At 37.4% G+C, this 18782-nt stretch overlaps 2 protein-coding genes across 2 annotated transcripts in view; both read left to right on the forward strand.

Moving 5' to 3' along the window:
• Positions 1 to 4618, forward strand: part of LOC587864 — a 45168-nt gene extending 40550 nt beyond the window's left edge. Inside the window, exons 16-18 of the mRNA XM_787574.5 lie at positions 577 to 704; positions 1146 to 1220; positions 1921 to 4618. Coding sequence (XP_792667.4) covers positions 577 to 704; positions 1146 to 1220; positions 1921 to 2160 — 443 coding nt within the window. The 3' untranslated portion in view covers positions 2161 to 4618. The remainder of the gene's footprint in view (positions 1 to 576; positions 705 to 1145; positions 1221 to 1920) is intronic.
• A 1713-nt stretch (positions 4619 to 6331) lies between these two features.
• LOC100891821 (protein phosphatase PTC7 homolog) overlaps positions 6332 to 18782 on the forward strand; it is a 33258-nt gene continuing 20807 nt past the window's right edge. The window contains exons 1-4 of the mRNA XM_003726833.3: positions 6332 to 6730; positions 10238 to 10417; positions 13757 to 13952; positions 14691 to 14814. Of these exons, the coding sequence (XP_003726881.1) occupies positions 6490 to 6730; positions 10238 to 10417; positions 13757 to 13952; positions 14691 to 14814 (741 nt within the window). The 5' untranslated portion in view covers positions 6332 to 6489. The remainder of the gene's footprint in view (positions 6731 to 10237; positions 10418 to 13756; positions 13953 to 14690; positions 14815 to 18782) is intronic.

An 18782-nucleotide genomic window follows, 5' to 3' on the forward strand; every position in this document is an offset into this window, starting at 1 on the left:
CCCTTCTTTCATATAGGAGGTCACACCCACACACCCCTATTTTCATAGAGGGGGTCACACCCACATACCCCTACTTTCATAGAGTGGGTCACACCCACACACCCCTACTTTCATAAAAGGGGTCTCACTCACACACCCCTACTTTCATAACAGGGGTCACACCCACACACCATACTTTTATAGAGGGGTTCTCACCCACATATCCTTACTGTCATAGAGGGGGTCACACCCACACACCCCTACTTTCATAAGGAGGTCTCGTCCACACACCCCTACTCTCATAAGGGGGTCACACTCACACACCCCTACTTTCATAACAGGGGTCACACCCACACACCATACTTTTATAGAGGGGTTCTCACCCACACATCCTTACTGTCATAGAGGGGGTCACACCCACACACCCCTACTTTCATAAGGGGGTCTCGTCCACACACCCCTACTTTCATGAAGGGGGTCACACCCACAAACCCTTACCCCTCTAGTGGCGTCCCTGTATATGCATGTATCTGACAATCAACAATTAGATTTTAATTGTTTCTCTCACTTTCTGCTTCGACTCCATGTTATATCTAGTATTTCCAAGCATCAGCGTTGCCTATGACAGTCAGCTTCAGTACCACCTGAACTCACAGCTGGAGGAATCGTTTGGAGATGGATCTATCCTCAGGGGTCTACAGAGCATCTTAGATAATCAGGAATCGGTATACACAACCAAATTTTAGTTTTTACTTTATCTGAAATGAAATGGGGAATATAGAAACATTAGGGTTACAGATATACTTTTCTTGTATTGTCACTTGATCACTCTCCACTCTGTGTCCATTAATTTCCCTTCCCTACTCCGCCCTCTTCTCCCCCCCTCTCTCTCCCTCTCTCTCTCTCTCTCTCTCTCTCTCACTTACTCATCCTCCTGTTATTGGTTATCTCCCTCTCTCTCTCACACTCCATCGCTCTCTATTTATCCCTCTTCTCCCTCTCTGATCCTGTCTACAATCTTCCCTTAAACATACACCATTGATACCTTTGTTTAATGTTTGAATTTACGTTTAATCTAATTCAAAAGAAACTATTTACTATTTGTATTGCAAATATTGTGGTTTTAGTGAGTAAGTGTGATTCATTTGTTTGTATCTGTATCCTAGGTCCCCTGCCGATTGCAGCTCTTGGAGAATACAGACAACACTCTTCTAATATCCGTGTACTACACGGTTAATATGGTAAGATAGATTCCATAATTGCATTTTCTTTTTACCTGATTACTATTTAATGACAACGACATTCCCAAGATTCTTTGGTCTTCACACTCTGAGGAAGAAAGAAAATCGATGTGCCCCTTAATCGACTACATATAAGACGAATTTGGACTTTTGGATGCCATTAAGAGTCGCGTGGTGACCCCTTTTACAACTAATATAATATTTGTCAAAGTGAGGAGTGCAGCTATTGTGTCGGTTACAGTTGAAAAAAACTTATTTGCTTTCTCAATTCAATATTTTTTAGATAAGATTGACGAGCATAGATACATTGGGGGCTGCAGATCACTGAGAATTTTGCGATAATCAATATTTGAGCAATTAACCGTCACGTCATATTCAGGCAAGGAGACAGCCTTTAAAAATAACTCAAATTACATTGTCACCGATCATAAAAGTTTTAAAAGATTCGTGTGCTATCTTCCCAAAAAGTCGCAAAATTCAGAAACTAGAACAATTCTTTTCGGGCAAGACTTACGTCTTTTCCTAAGTGAAAAGGTCTCAAACATTGTGTCATAAAACTGAATTCGATTATGTTGCTCGGGCAGAAATGCTTCTCAATTATTGATATTTTGCGATATATGCGTCAGACAAAAATAATATTTATATATATATATATATTAATGTTTTTCTTTGGATCATTGCGTTTTCTTTTTCTCTTCAGAACGCGTGCTTCAACCAGATGTACAGATTATCCAACATGATCAACATGAAGCACCCCGCGATACATTTGAACCCCACCCTCAGCATCCTGAAGATCGCCACGGTGGAGCAGGGAGCGCATCATCAAAAGCAACAAAACGGAAGAGCAACATCGACTCTTAAAACATCATGTTCACTCGCGTCGTATTTTCTCGTGGCAATTTTGAGCTCGAGATTTTCACTGTGCGGCAGGACCCTTTGATACACGTGAAGTAAACAAACAAAAAATCTCCTTCAGTTGATCTGGACAGATGTCCCACTGCAGAGTAAGGAGCGCATCACCCAAAGTAGCGAAAAGACAAGTGCCATCCACTCTCCAAACATCATATTCATCTGACATCATCATCTTCATTACCATCATGTGACGGCCAAAGCCGAGGTGGAGTACATTCCACTATTAACGTTACTTGGTTTGTTCAATCATGACTTTAGGAAAGTCTTCTCTAATTTAAGAATACAGATTGCGAGTAATTGTTTTGGGCGTCGGCCCCTTTTTTGGCAGGGCAGCCTCAAATTCACTCATGATATATTTCCTCATAGCAATTATGAGCGTGAACATTTCGTTGTGTGGTAGGTCTGTTGGATGCATAAAATATGAGAAAATGATTCATTTCTTTCAGTCGATCTGAAGAGAGGTGTAAACTGTAGAGCACAAGAAGCAGCAAAGAGAACAACATCATCCAATCGTCACACATCTTTTATTTCCTCGTAGCAGTTTTAGCGCCATCTTTTCACTGTGTTGGAAACGAAAAAAACATTTATTTTCTGTCGATCTGGACAGAGAAATAAACTTGTTGAGCAACAAAAAGGACAAGCATCATACATCAGTGCCTATATAGTACGAAGTAGCGTCTCTAAGCACGTTACAGAATTACCCCGGTCATTCGATTCATCCACACACAATGTGTTCACCATCACCACTCCCTGGGGAGCATTCCTACCATACGTCCACCGTGAGGGCATATGGCAATTACTAACACAAAGGCTTTCGTCATCCCGACCAGGTCTCCATTTCTCACCTGGGTATGGAATGGCTAAAATAGAATAATGCCTTTCCAAATATACCAAAGGACACCATATTGAACCCGCGACCTATGCATTTCAAAATTAATGAAGTGCTCAAACCACCTCTGCATCAGTTCTATCCACTGTGGATCATGGCGGTGTGCTTCATCAGAAGCAAAAGAGACGATTATCTTTGACTTTACATGCCTCTGATGACACATGTCCTTGTCGCAGTGGTGAGCTCGATCTTCGCTTTATATTTACTATCTATTTCAATGCGTGTGGATTAAAACTGGATTAATCATAATGTTTGTATTCGTAAAGGGGCAAAGAAATGGTTCAAGTCTATGAATCAATCTAACTATTGCGTTTGTCATCTTTGCTGAAGTCAACTATACGAAGCCATGATTTGAGAAGGATAAGGGATCGGGCTTTGCTGGCAAATATGATCTTCTTTGGTTATCGAAAATTGAAGCATGTGTACTAGAAGCAGCAGTTGATATACCTCAGGTAAAAATAAAAGAGGTGAGACTATTTCAGAGTGAAGTACAGAGGGGCAGATCAAAGTATTTGAGAAAGATTGAAAACGGGGATAAACGTGACGTATAATAGGGAGAGATGAGAGAGAATGTGCGAGAAAAAAAACTTTATTGAAATGTAACAAAGAGTGAAAGAGAGGAGAAAAGAGATTGAAGAAAAAATGTTAGAGAGTTAGATGGAGGAAGAGGAATGGTATAGTAACATGCAGAAAGTTATATTTGTATGTATATAAATATATTTTTTGTTTAAAGGGGGGAAAGGAGAGTGAGAAAATTGTGGAATCATGATATAAAATGCAATCAGGTGATACAGTTAAAACTCAGGAACGCAAGCACAAAGAGACGTCACGTGACCAAAGTGCAAGTAAACTGCAAGAAAAGTTGAAATGCCTAATTAAGTTGCCTTCACATTATCTGACAGCGACAAATATGACAAAACGTATATTTTGTAATTGTTTTAAGTTGAATTTCAAAGTGCTTTGAATTACCAAAGATAATCATGATTTTATTTGTTAAAGTTATTTTTTGTGTTAACCGTGGTAAATGAAGTATATCTTATTGTATTAATTATTATGTATATAACAACTCTTTATGTCGTCATTACTCTCGAGTCTTATAACGTATATCGTATATTTTATTGTGTAGCCCTTTCTCGTGAAGAAAATCTCTATATTTTTTTAATGTGTAACGTGTAATCTGTATACTGCATGTGACTCATTTTGTAGCGTACTTTAAGAATGTAAGAATACGATGTTTGTGTGAATTTTATATGTAATGCATGTGTAAAATTATGCCAGATTTAAACAGTTTACTTAATTTTCCAAAAAGATATATCAAGATGCCAAGCTTTAATCTTTAAAAGACAGCCGGTAGCCTTTTTTTAAGAGCTAAAAAAAAATCAGTATAGGTCCGTAATCTTTACTTCGCAAAGACAACGATATAATAAGGGCACAACTTGACGGATCTTCTCATAATAAACATCGTTATGGTTCTGTGAAAGACAAGCCACGTTTGTAATGTACAAAACAACCAATTCAAAAGAAAGAAGGTCTTCTGAATTAAGAAGATCTTCTAATGGTGAAAACAGGATTTAGAAATCCAAATCCAATAAAAAAACGAATATCTATGAAAGAGTTGTGGGACAAATATTATTACAGTACGTTTTTCATATATTTAATTTTCTTTGTAATATTTCTTGTTAAAATAAATTGATCGATTGGTTGGTTTTATTCACCAAGCCCTCCAACATACAACAATATAAAAGTATAACAGATCGAAATTAAATCAGCTTGAACAGGATAACCCACGAAAGCTCGAGATTTCATTTCAAGTGGGGTTCCCGACAAACATTTACAAAATTAATAAGCCAAAATCGTATTATTTACAGACAGATAAGAAACTAATTATTTAAGATAATAATGATGACAATAAACAGCAACAATAGAATAATAATGATAGAAATGATAATAAGTACAAGAAGAATAAGAAGATAGAGAAAAAGAAGAAGAAAAGGAAGAAGGAGAAAAATAAAAAGAAGAAAGAGACGAAGAAAAGAAGAGGAGGAGGAGGAGGAGAAGGCGGAAGAAGAGGAAAATAATGGTGAATATGTTGAATTTCTAAAACGTACACAAACATAAGTATATACCAAATTAAAAATTATGTACCTGACAGAGAAAGACGTTCTGAATTCAGGCTATTACAATCATATAACATGTCATTCGCTTCTCTCCTCTGACTCTCAAGTGATAGGTATTCTTTTAATTAAAATGATCAAAGTTGTCTATTTACTTATAAGCATTATAAATGTGGTCGCATAAACCGACGACGTCCAAGTAAAGCATTTACAGAAAAGTGAGAATCCAAAGAGCCAGTTCTACACAAAGCTCGAGTTGCCATTTTCATGTAAAATTATATTGGAATAAAATTTGTTACTTAACCAAATACAGCCATGATTCATAATCTATTATGTTTCTATATTGTAAAGTCAAAATATAACAGGGTAGGATACATATTCAAGGAAAATAAAAGAGGGAGAGAGAGAGGGGTGATATAAATGAATGAGAGACCTCGGAGACGAAGAAAGAGAATGTTCGGGAAGACATTTAAGAATTCGAGAGAGAAGAAGAAAAAAGGTACAGAAGTAAGAATAAGAAGAATATGAAATAGGAGATGAACAATGAGAAGAACTAGTGATAGCAATGAAGAAGGAGAAAGAGAAATAGCTAATAGTGGGTCCTAAATCTTTATATTCATTTAGAGCGAAGAGAGGGAGGGAGGGGAGAGAGAGAGAGAGATAGACAGAGAGAGAGAGATAGAGAGAGAGAGAGAGAGAGAGAGAGAGAGAGAGGGGGAGAGAGAGAGAGAGAGAGAGAGAGAGAGAGAGAGAGAGAGAGAGAGAGAGAGAGAGAGAGAGAGAGAGAGAGAGAGAGAGAGATGGGGGAGGGGGGAGGGGGAGGGAGGGGAGTAAGACGGAAATAAAATTCTCGGCTCCCATTTATTTGAAAGTTGTAATGTTTTTACCGAAAGATGGCGGGTGTACAACGGGAGACAAAACAAAGCAAAATAAGGAAGGCAAGTGGAAGGCTTGCCTTGGATTGTTCAATTAAGATGTAGGGGGTAAGCACTAAAACGTTAACACCCTATTCTCATATTTTGGTCTACAAACAACTTATTAATCAATAAATTTATTTTAATAGTACTGCTTAATATAAGATTTTTGTAAATTTATCACGGAAAAACCTCTTGTTACAGATTAAAATACATATTTATAAATTGATAGTCCCTCAGGCAATAGACGCAACCATGCATATGCATATGACGTAATTGATAAACATTTCATTATCAGCTGGCTGACAAAATGGCGATGCATGTGGCCAGACGTGTGACGACGATCACTTGGAATTGTAACGTGATTTAGCCCCAATCAGTCTGATTTTTCCACCAAATACGAATGATTTTCCAAGGAGTTTATATTTAACTGCGGAATTATGCAGTCAGTTTTGGTTTATGGGCGCCAGATCGCCCGTGCTGTGATGGGATATGTACCGTACGATGCGAGTAGGAGCATCGAGTACAGCAGGGATGGGAGACGAATGCGCTTGGTTACGGCATCATGCGGGTTCTCTAAGGACGATGCCGCTGCAGATGCAAACAGCCGCGTCTTCAAGCAAGGCATGTTCGGGGATGATGCATGTTTTGTAGCCAAGTACAAAGGCTTTGATGTCCTCGGTAAGTTGGTTTGGGCAGGGCATGTGAGTTAAAAAGTCTCACCTCCCTGGTTTGGGCAATGATGGAATAAGTTTCATTCAAAATCAAAGTCATATTCTAGATTGTAACTCCAGATATGGAGTCAGGCTAACTCGGACCAGGGGACAACTCGGCCCAGGTACAAAAACGGTCAGTTTTTGCATGTTTAGGTTTAGGGTGAGGTTACGGGTTAGGGTTAGGGTTAGGGTTAGGGTTAGGGTTAGGGTTAGAGTTAGGGTAAAATGACAAAAAAAATGACTGTTTTTGCAGCTGGGCCGAGTTGTCCCCTGGTCCGAGTTAGTCCGGATCCGAGATTGATCTACTCCACAAAAACATAGGGCTACTGAAAATCAATTGTTCAAATAATGGTCATGATTTAAAAGTTGTTATGTTCCTTACCTGATTTGTGTGTTTCATGTGTTTATGTTGATATTGAGTGAAGGACTAAAGGTGCGATTTACATCACAAAATTGCTGACCTTTCACGAGAGTTTGCAAGGTTGGTTCTGTCTGAAAGACTGTTTTTGAGTTGCCAATTTGATACTAATAGCGATTAGTGTGAAAAGGCTCCCGCTCAAGGAGTTCGCTATTATTAGTTCAGCAAACTCTGTGCTTGGGTTTGCGTACATGTACATGTATACTGAACTAATCACTATTAAAGTATTACAGAAATAAGTATCAAATTCAGACTAATTAATCCAATCGAGACAGACAACATCTTTTCCTCATTTGAATATAAATTATGAGTCGACACTGGAAATACAAAAATAAACTACCCGGTAAATACAATAAACACAATACAACATAATATCATCTTTCATTTTTTAAAGAATTACATGTACACATGTATGCTGCAATATGAATAGAATTCTTATTGAAAATTATTGATCTTATGATCAGTAAAATAATCTGAATGTTTTACAATTACATGTACTGTGTACACGTGCATGTGTATGCACTTGTATGAGAAATTTTAAAAAAGAAAACATTTTCATCATACATTTCTGATGAAATGAAAGTCATTTTAAACATATAAGAAAGATAAGGAAAGACTACATGTAGGTTTTTTTCTCACTAGTCAGAATAAAAGTCACCTTTTGGGTCCTCTGATAGCTTTCAATGTTGAATTTATAACTTGTTCAAAGGAAATTGACTATTTTTGTTCTTTGCATCTCTGGATACACCAAGTACATACATTGTGTACATGTACAGTGTACATGTACATTGTCAATGTAGAGCATGATGATAACTTTATGACCTTGACCAACATTAACTTCTGTACTGTACATACACTGTACATGTACAAATATATTTACTATTACATGCACAAGAAAGCTCTCTCATGGAGACCAGCAAAGCTATTTTTGTTCAGTTTCTTTTATTCACAATTGATTTTTTGTCTTGCCCTGTTCAGTAACTCACCGGTACACACCAATAATCAATACTTCCCTTGGCCCACTCAGGGCTACTGTCTCATCTGATCTCTAATTTCATCTTATTATTGTCCTCAAACTTCAAAGCCTCCACACGAGGGCAGGCTTTATTCTTTTCAAGGTGACTTTCATAGTGCCTGTACAGTCTTACACTGTTTCTCTCCCCTGTGGGTATACACACCATTGACCTTTTTGTGCAGTGAGTAAAAATGCGTCAGGGAGCAATTGTTGTGACGGTCGCACTAAAGTGTGGCTATTAAAGGTGTACAGTACAACTGTTCATGTACGTGTAGGCCTATTAGTACCTGTGTGGACTTCAAATGATAATTCACATTACGTTCACTGAGATTTGTAATGCATACCGGTACATGCATGCACGTACAGGTACATGACAAAATGATTTCCAGTCTAATTGGGTCACAGTGCTCTACTATTTTATACCCATCAAATATTGATGGACAGTGTGAATTGAAATCCAATGTACATGTACTGTACATGTTAAATAATAAATTCATGATGACAGAAAATGAAATCATTCAAAATATAACTTTGTTTACAAATGTACACTGTATAGTACCAGTAGTTTATGCATGTAGAATGTACCCTGTAAATGGAAATGTACATGTAAACTCTTACGTTTTTAAAAAACAAAGGGTTGATAAACAATACCGGTAGACATTTCATAATGTTTTGAGAGTTGTGCCTGCTTGTACAATGTACAAACTGTAACTGGGAAGTATCTTATGCTGAGGGGTAGGCCTTCTGAGTGAAAACAATTTTTTATTTTTTTATTTTTTATAAATCTTCCTTAAAGGGATTGTTTAACAATGTTAAATCTGAGATACACGGCCCTTCGCATTATCAGTGTCTGTGATATGGTGTAATATTGAAGCCCTAAAAAAATTGCGCTTCAAAATGATCAAGAAGTGCCTCAAAAAAGTAAAAATCTTTGAGTGACCGGTTTTACCATACTCTTTTCCCCCAATAGACTGTAGTGTTATGAAAACCGTCAGGCGAACGGTTTTCAAAATTTGTAATTCCAATCATAAATATCTTGATCTTGATGATCAGACAAGCGATCGGCTTGTAAAAGTTATGGGGTTCCTGACTGACCTACATGTAAAGGTTTATAATTATCATTGCATCATGAGCTAAATCCAGAATTTTGTTTCAGAATCTGAGACAAAGTTACCGGATCCCTTTAAGAGTACGGTTTTTTGAAAAATGCCCCTAATGAAGATTGTTGCTGGGATGCAGGCCTCCACATGTCACTGAAAGATACAATGTACATGTACAGTATGTAATAATGACAAAGCTTTTCTAATAACGAAGAGAAAAAAGACTCGCTGATCAGTTTCAGCAAATACTGCACATGTAATGTAGATATCACATCCTGGTCAGATGCATCAGCGTCAGGACTACACTGCCATTTAACAAAAGCTTGGCCAAACAAGATTTATCTACAAATTTTGTTTATTAACAAAATAAAGTTTATAATGCAAACACAGTGCCAGGAAATATGCTGCATTGATATGTGACATGCAATGGCAAGTGATGGAGCAGTAGATTTGCAAAGACCCCATAGCGTTTTCAGTTTATATGTATATTTTTTTTCTGTCTCTCATAGACTGAAGTTGTCTCTTTATTATCTCTTTCATTCCTTCATTGGGGATTTTTACCTCAGAAGAGAAATGCATGATACCTGAATAATAATGGTGATGATGATGGTGAATTGGTGATGAATAATGATTTGATGATGATGATTGATGATGATGACGACGATGATGATGATGATAGTGATGATAGTGATGAAGAAGAAGAAGAGGGAGAAAAAGAAGATGAAAAAGAAAAATATGATGAAAAATAAAAATAAAATGATAAAGAAGAAGATGGTGGTGAATGGTGATGAATTAGTTAATGGAAGCACAAGCAGAAGAAGAAGATGATGATTGTGATGAAGATGATGATGGTGATAAAGAAATGATGTTCAGATGATAATGAGGGTGATGCAATAGATAAACTGTAACCATATTTTATCTCAATGTTCATCTCTACAGGTGTTGCTGATGGGGTCGGAGGATGGAGGGACTACGGCATCGACCCGTCTCAGTTCCCATGCCAGCTGATGAAGATGTGCAAACGGATGGTCAAGGAGGGTCACTTTGATCCACGCTCTCCAGTAGCCATCATCGCCACAAGCTACCAGGAGCTCCTAGAGCACAAGGCACCTCTCATGGGTGCGTATTTGTTTTTGCCTTGCTCAACCCAGGAGTAGGGGGGGGGGGTAGGGTCTTATACAGTACATGTACTGTACACTGTTTGTGCAGGTACTGTACATAACTTAAAGCTTATCTGCACTTGTGTACGAGAGGGATTAGAGTCACTACACAGGTGGTTATCTCATCAACTCAGCTCTCAATTAACACAAGAAAAAGAGGATCATGGGGGACCAATGGTCACCGATTATGCATTGTTTGTTAGGGTGCAAGTAGCTATAAGTAGTGCAGTGGGGCTTTCACAAGCCTACCGGTAGCTAGAATCTCAGGGATGTTGATAATAAGCTCGGTGCCAAACTTGTGAAAAAGTTTGTGCATTATAATTAGGCTCCAGAATGTTGTATTTGTTGTGATTGGATTAGGACAAATAATTTTGGGGACATTTTGACCCAACTTAAGGGGAAAAGGGGGATCTCATTTTGAAATAAAATTCTCTCAAAGACTCATAAAGAATACATTGTAACTTTGCTCAATTATTTTGTTGTACCCCTGTTTTTTCAAAGTCCTGTTTTTGCTGTCTGTGGCATTCCATTAATTGCAAGAATGATCCTTTCCATCTCTATCAATGACTTTTCCTTCAAATGCTGTCTGTAATAGGAAGTGGCTAGATGTGACACACAGGGACATGATACATGCAAAACATAAACATGACATCATTGTGGGAAGGGGAGGGAGCTGGGAGAGGGATGGCCTCTGGTGTATTACGAGGAAACATGGTGACTGAGTCATGAGACTAGAAGGGGAAAGGAAATGCACTTTAACTCCCAAGAATATTTGTGGTACCGGTACTTGACGAGAGAATGGAATGAAGATAGATCTACAGTACTTATTGCATCTTAAAGATAAACTTGTCAAATACTGCAGGCCTCAATATGTCGTCTAATAGAAGTCCAATAGTCCATACAATGTATGATGTCATTTTTGCACCTAAAATGTATGAATTTCGTAAGTGTCGTCTCGCATTCGAATGACCCAGTCACACTGCCATACTGACACCCAACTGAACAATTAAAGTCAAAATCTTGGCTATTTTGGGGTAGTGTTTTTATTACTTTTTGGTGTATTGTCATTTTAGTGTGAGTCACTGTGGTGTAACTGGGGAATGTACATGTACATAAATCTTGCAAAGTTGCAATGTCCGATTGATAGACAACTGGCTGTAATGTACAATGTTGCAAGCTGCTGAAAGTGTCATCAAGGTTTCAAAGGCATGAAAGAAACTGTTCAAGCATTTACTGCTTTTTTATTTAACCTTGAGACTGACAGCGTCTCTGTCTTTCATGGAATTCAGTAAAAAAAGGCCTGTGTACACTAGCTCGAGATTGCCAAATATCCCGCTATTTGAACTATCCCGATCGCAAACCATCCAGCTAATTTGTGTCTTCATCAGCCCGAAGTTGCAATTAGCAGGATATTTGGTCGGGATTGTCATCCCAAGATATCTTGGGATAGTTTGCAAAATATCCCACTATTTAGCAAAATATCTCGATCTAATTTCTCGAGTTTCAAGTTTCGAGGTCGAAATCTCGAGCTGATGAAGACACGCCTAGTGTTGTCTTTATCCTTCATTCAGTATTCAGTAAGCTTTAATTCACACGCGACCTTCCATTTTTCTGCTGGTATTGTTGTGATCCACACAAAAATGCCTCCACTGGAAAAACTGGCCTTGCTTATGATACTTGATAGAGAGTATTGTGACATTCTACTCATCTAAAACCCTAATCAATGTAGTTTACGTTTACTAAAATTATGACTGGCCAAATGACAGTGTTTTAAAATGACACATTCCTTAATACTGGAATATGACTGAACTTGTTTACAGTTAAGTCTATCAGTCTTCAAGTCTGTCATCTTTTTTAGCAAAGAGTGCGCACCAGGGCGTGGAAATAACAAGAGGATTAGCTCGGGGAAATTGGAGGTTCCCATTTCAATTAAACCCTCGAGCTGTGGTGAAGAGTCTAAGATAAACAAAATTTTTAGTGAACTTTCACTTCGCGTTAAAGATTATTATGATCAAATACATTACGTGAAATACATTATTCTGAATTGATTGTTGTCTATGAGAATACTTGTTCATGATACCCTATAAAAAATGTTTAATCAATTTAAATTCAATTGAAGGAGCATGAAATACTGTACTTACATTGTATGTAATAACTTTATATCACACTGTCACCATTCCAACCAGGAAAAAGAATTAATAGTGAAATGTTTCCCAACAGCATTGAACTCAAAGGTCAAATTTGAAAAGTCACGTTCTTTGACAATCAAATGACAATTGCAATTTCTTATCAAAATTTAGAATTTTTATATTTTTCAAGCAAATTCTAGTTTCAACTCTCTCATATAACTATGAAATAAGAAATGAGATGAACTTTTAAAAAAAGGTCATCTACGGCATTAAAAACTAAAAGTAGAGTATTTTGCTCCCCCAAGGTTACTTGGTTAGATTATTCCCATTTTATCACAGTTGTTGATCAGATTTTGATGTGTTTTGTCAACAATGAGGATCCTTTTTTAGCAATGAAGAGCAAAGTTCAAATCACTGTGTTGTTGCAAATTATCTCTATCTCTGATTTTATTTGTAGGGCAGACAATTTGTTCCAATAGCCTATTTAACTCCTACCATAGTTCTGCTGCTTTTTGTTGTTGTTGTAGTTTTCTTTCTTTTCTTTTCTGTTTCTTTTTCTTTTTTGAGGGGGGGGGGGGGGAGGGTTGAAGAAGTTACATTTTTTACACTGTAGATTTGATATCAGCATCAAGTAAAGACTGGAAAACAAAATATATACATGTATGGAGAAAACATGCATATTTAGTTTCCCTCATTATTTTATCTTGAAGTTTATGTTAAAGGGACTATGACTATAAAAGTAGTATATTCCAGGTTTGTATTAGCATTGAGTTTTGGGGACTATCTTGACTCTTGATTTGTGGATACAGAATGTTACCGAAATGTTCGAATGTACATGTACTTGTACATGTACATGTACATGTATACGTTCAATGTATGTATTGCTCCTGACCACAATGCATCTCACATTATAGTCCATTGATTAAAACACAAAATATTTGAGTGTCCTAAACTAACTGTATGTTATGCTTGTGTTCATGGTCCCATCAGTATTCATAATTGTTGGAAATACGCATTATAGTCAATTCATTAAAAACATAAAAAATTTAGAGTCATTATTTAAACTTATGTCCTTTTAATGTTTATTTTTGTGTTGACGGTCCCTTCAGTATTCATTATTGTTGGAAATACACTAATGATGTACATGTTTTGTATTAATTGACCAACAGGGAGCAGTACAGCCTGCATAGTTATATTTGACAGCGATAACAAGACGGTAGCTTCAGCAAACCTGGGTGACTCTGGGTTCCTTATCATCAGAGCGGGCAGGGTGGTACACCGATCGGAGGAACAGCAGCATTATTTTAACACGCCGTTCCAACTTTCGATAGCACCCCCCGGCTTGAGAACAATATTAAGTGATAGGTAAGTAGTCAATAGACCAGCTCTCGGTAAGCACATGTCCCAAATGACCCAGAATTTCCACAGATCTTCAAAACATGAAGAGGTCCCACTTTGTACATTTTGAAATAATCACTCCTACAGTGATGGAGGTGCTACATAAATAGCCTTTGTTTCCGCTTTTCAAAGAATACTTCCACCTGTGTATTATGGAGTGCACTGCTTGTGCATAAATGAATAATGATTACACAACTTTCATGAGCACGTATCAAGTATTTTGCAATGACCTTTATCTACTCATGCAACCGTGAACTGGCTTATTGCCAGCTACATGTACACGTAGATGTAAATATAAAACAATCATCTTCATGTGCATGAAGGGTAATATTTCTTGTTGCTTATCTGTCCACTTTAAAAGGGGGAGGGGGGAATGCCACAATGCATATTGTTTGAGTATTATCACAATTCAAGTTTTTGGAAAAAAAAATGTTTTTATTTTAGCGGGAAAAAGGTGATGCATGATCACAGTGTTGTAGTCACCTTATTTTGCCGACACATAGGACAACATGCAAAATGGATTCCTGTGAACTTAATCTTTACAGTAAGACCTTTCAGGATTGGTGAAGATGGTGGGTTTTGAGTTTTTAGAAAAGCATTCCTAATATTGAATATTTGTTTGTGATGATTAAATTGGATGTACATTTAATAAGGTAGACCTGCATCTAGTGAGCTCTTTTTTTCCCTTAACTTTTTTTTTTACAGTCCTCATTCAGCATCCAGCTCACTCTTCTGTGTTAAAAAGGGCGATATCATCTTAGTAGCGACAGACGGTCTCTTTGACAACATGTCGGAGCATATGATCCTTGGGGAACTCTCCAAACTAAAGGTAGGTGGTGTATGTATGTGAATGTCCCAGAATAATCACAATTTCCTCCTATACTACCCATGACTTTGTCTCTTTTTGATGAAATTCACATTGCATTTCAGAGTTGTTCCTAAGTGTGGCAATTGATGGAAAAGATATACCGGTATATGTTATTCTGGGCCTGTGTTTGAAAATGTTGATCATTTATGAATTTTTGTGCCCTTGGAACATGTACATGTAGATGAAAAAAGAGATTTAAATTAAAAAAGTACATTACTGTTATTTAATATCTGAATCTCATTTGCAATCAAGGCATGGATATTGTTGAAGGTGAATTCATGAATAACCATTTGTGATACTTCCCTATTAAAATCAATTTGCGGCTGAGATTGAAAAGGAATTACTTTGGAAAAAGACCATGTCAGTAAATTGCTGCACAGAAATACATGTAGGTAATGTCGACATTATCTTTGCTGCTGAAAACGTAAGGATTAGAATCGAAAACAATCAAGACCTGTAATAGTACTTTTATAACTTGCGGAGAGAATTTTGATGACTTGAAGGTGCTACAAATAGACCATTTTCTTCATATAATCCAATTTAATGCACAAATCTTTGTTAAGTGCATCGTTACAAATAATTCCATTCACCTGTTACCAATAATTGTATATCAATAATCGGAATGCAAATTGCATTCATTAATTGTTGCTTGGTAGGACAAACATACATGTAATGGCTTGTCCCACCTAACAACTCGTATTCTGGCTATTAAATTACAATTATTCTTAACAGGTGAATGAAATAATTTGTAACGAGGCACTTAAGAAAGATTTATGCATTAAATTTGATTACATTAATTAATGGCCTATTCATCAAACAGGCACAAAAAAGGACTACCCGGTACTGGTACTGTACACAATATGGTTGAAGTATTATGTATTAAACAGATCATACATGTAAAGGTACAGGGTTTATATATTACAATGTAGCATGAGCTCATGCATGTTACCCTAATATAGGACGTTATCTCCCCTGCACGTTTGAATTTACGCTCCTCACAACCTTCCTTGTACATTACCTGTACCCAAAGAATGAATGAAATTTGCACTTTGGCTCGTCCTTTACCACTGCCAACCATCAAATGTTTACTGTGTTCTAGATAAAGGCAGTTTGATCTAGAGACAGATCAGCTTGTGTGCAATTATTGTCATTATCGGCAATAAAATACCTGGTTACTTGTACAGACTACATGTAGCTATTTTAAACAGTAAACCGGTACACATTTGCAGAACAGAATGATGTCTGATCCAAGTACATGAACATACAGGTGTACAATAATGATTTTATTCCCTTTGAACTTTATTCAACCAAAGAACTCCTTGATTCAACATTCCCCCTGTCCACACACAACATTTTCCGTGATTAGGCGTGATTAGCTATACCGTTTCGCGATAGTTTTACGATGAAATTGTGTGTGTGGACGCTCACTAACGATATGTCGTATAACGAAACTAGTCTAACGAAACGCAGGTTTGGGCATCGTTTCGAACTGAAACTCTATAAAGAATCACGCCTAATCACGCCTAATCACGGAAAATGTTGTGTGTGGACAGGGGGAGTGTAACTAGTGTAACTAACTGGGCGGGGCTTAACGTGACCTCGAGCGAAAGGAGACCAGACCTCTCATTTTCGCTTCCATTTCATGACCGCAGTAGCAAACTGCGCACCTATACGACATTTCGCTGTAGAGTTTCAGGATTACTTTCTTCTGTGTGTGGACATCCTGGAATTTACACGATGATTATTTATACGACGTTTCTTGTGTGTGGACACTCTGAAATTCATACGATGATTCTTTATACAACGTTTCGTTATAGAGTTTCGGGATAAATTGTTTTGTGTGTGGACACGCTGTATGTCTACACTGTATGAGCCTGGTGCATTTTAAAGATAAAGTACAACCTTTTAATAGCCCTTGCTATTGCATTATGAAAGAAATTGTCTCAAAGCAATTAGCAAAGGTTGATAATTTACATGTATGACATAGGAGTCAATGCATGACGTTTGGAATAGTCAAATTGATAAGAAGTTGACTCTGTCTTGCTTGAACTTTGAAGTCACATGCCCTGTACATAGAAATGTGTATATATGGGACTACACCAAAATGTGGCATGAAAGCTTGGTCCAAACATTCAGCTATTGCTTGTCATTTATATTTGAATATGAGGGCATCTTAAAGGTAAAGACCAGTTATGGTCATGCGATTGCATTGTGAAAGAAACGTTGTGGAATCGATCAGAAAAGGTTGATCATCTAGCATCTAGCATCTGCAAGGTTCTGGAATCATCAAAATGATAAGAAATTTGGCCCATTCTTCGTAAAGTTACAAGCACTAGACACAGAAAGATGTATATGGAACTACCCTATATCTCTCACAGACCATGAGAGAAACAAAATTACCAAATATATGAATTAGTAGGCGGTTTCCCGGCAAATTTTTTATCATCGTGTATTAGTCAAAACATATTCTTTCACATGATTGGTAATGAGAGCTTCCATTTCATTTTTTTTAAATTGGGGCGTTTCCAATACTGGTCTTTACCTTTAAGGGCTATTTTTTTTAAGGAAGTTTTATGATAGTATTCTTCCACATTTACAAAGAATGAAAAAAGCTCACAATTTATATTATACCTTTCCCAGAACTCCACCTCCTCTTAAATATTTGATAGGTATGCCTTTATCAATAAAGTAAACATATGCAGACCATGTTCCTAGCTACTCAGTAGCATGAGCCAGTGGGTTAGCTCATGATATCAGCTCCTGTTTAAATGTTTACCTCTAAGTTTCAAAGCAAACATGAACATAGGTCATGCTCTTTATATACATGTACAACTGTATGTTCATAATGAGAATGTAAGATGAGTCTCTTTCCAGTCATCCTGTTTTTGAACGTGGGCGTCGTTTCACTCCATCTTTGCGCCAATATGGAAAGGCACTGTGAATGATTCTGCGTCTCGCCGGAGATTAAAAGCTCAGGAATGTTGTCAGCTTACAGCTCTCGATGCTGAAATGAGATCATGTTCTGTTTGTGCTTTTAAATGAAATTTTATGAAAGAATTAGCAGAGTCATGAAGTTTGAAGAATAATGCACTTGAAGTACAGAATAATATCTCTCTGTAAGGTATTTAAATGGAAGATGTTAGACTTTGTACAGATATTGCTTTAGGGCACTGTATTGCTAGTGCTAGAATTCTTTGACACAAATATTGAAAAATATTGATTCAATTAGTTCTATTTTGAATGAAACGTGCCTGGAGTACATATTTGCTCTGGATCCACTCCTTGTATTTCCCCTCAGGACGCTTCCACATACAGTATACTGTCTGCATGTTGTAGCTGTCTGACTCGCTTTCTTTTCTGTTATTCTCATCTATAGGTCTTGTCTTTCTGTCATCATCTCTCTAGCCCTTTCTGTCCAAGTCTCCTTGTATCTTTTTTGTCTATTTCTCTCTCCTATTTACCCTTCATCAACCTCACTCATCTCTCGCTTGCACGCGCTCTCTCTCTCTCTCTCTCTCTCTCTTTCTCTTTCCTTTATCCACACTCTCTCCCTTTCTTACTTGCTCTCTGTCTGTCTGTGTATCTTTTCCTTTCTCACTCCCCACCCCCTTCCCCCTCCCCCTCTTCCCTTATCTCTTTCTTCCCCTCTCTCTCCCCCTATCCCCCTCTCTCTCTCTCTCTCTCTCTCTCTTCCCCCTCTCTCTCTCCTATTATCTCTCTCTCTCTCCCATTATCTCTCTCTTCAAGATTCTTCACTAGATGCATGTCATCTCAATCAAAGCATAGTTTCAAATTACAGTCAGACTCAAGGAGGGGTTGTGTAAATAGTCAGGCAATCAAGATATTGCGGTCTGATTTGTAGTTCCCTCTGATAAACCATGGAGATATCTCTTCTTATACATGTATCTCCATGGATAAACGATTCCCAT

Source organism: Strongylocentrotus purpuratus, unplaced genomic scaffold (genome assembly GCF_000002235.5).
Source record: "Strongylocentrotus purpuratus isolate Spur 01 unplaced genomic scaffold, Spur_5.0 spur5_scaffold_2, whole genome shotgun sequence".
NCBI classification, from domain to species: Eukaryota; Metazoa; Echinodermata; class Echinoidea; order Camarodonta; family Strongylocentrotidae; genus Strongylocentrotus; species Strongylocentrotus purpuratus.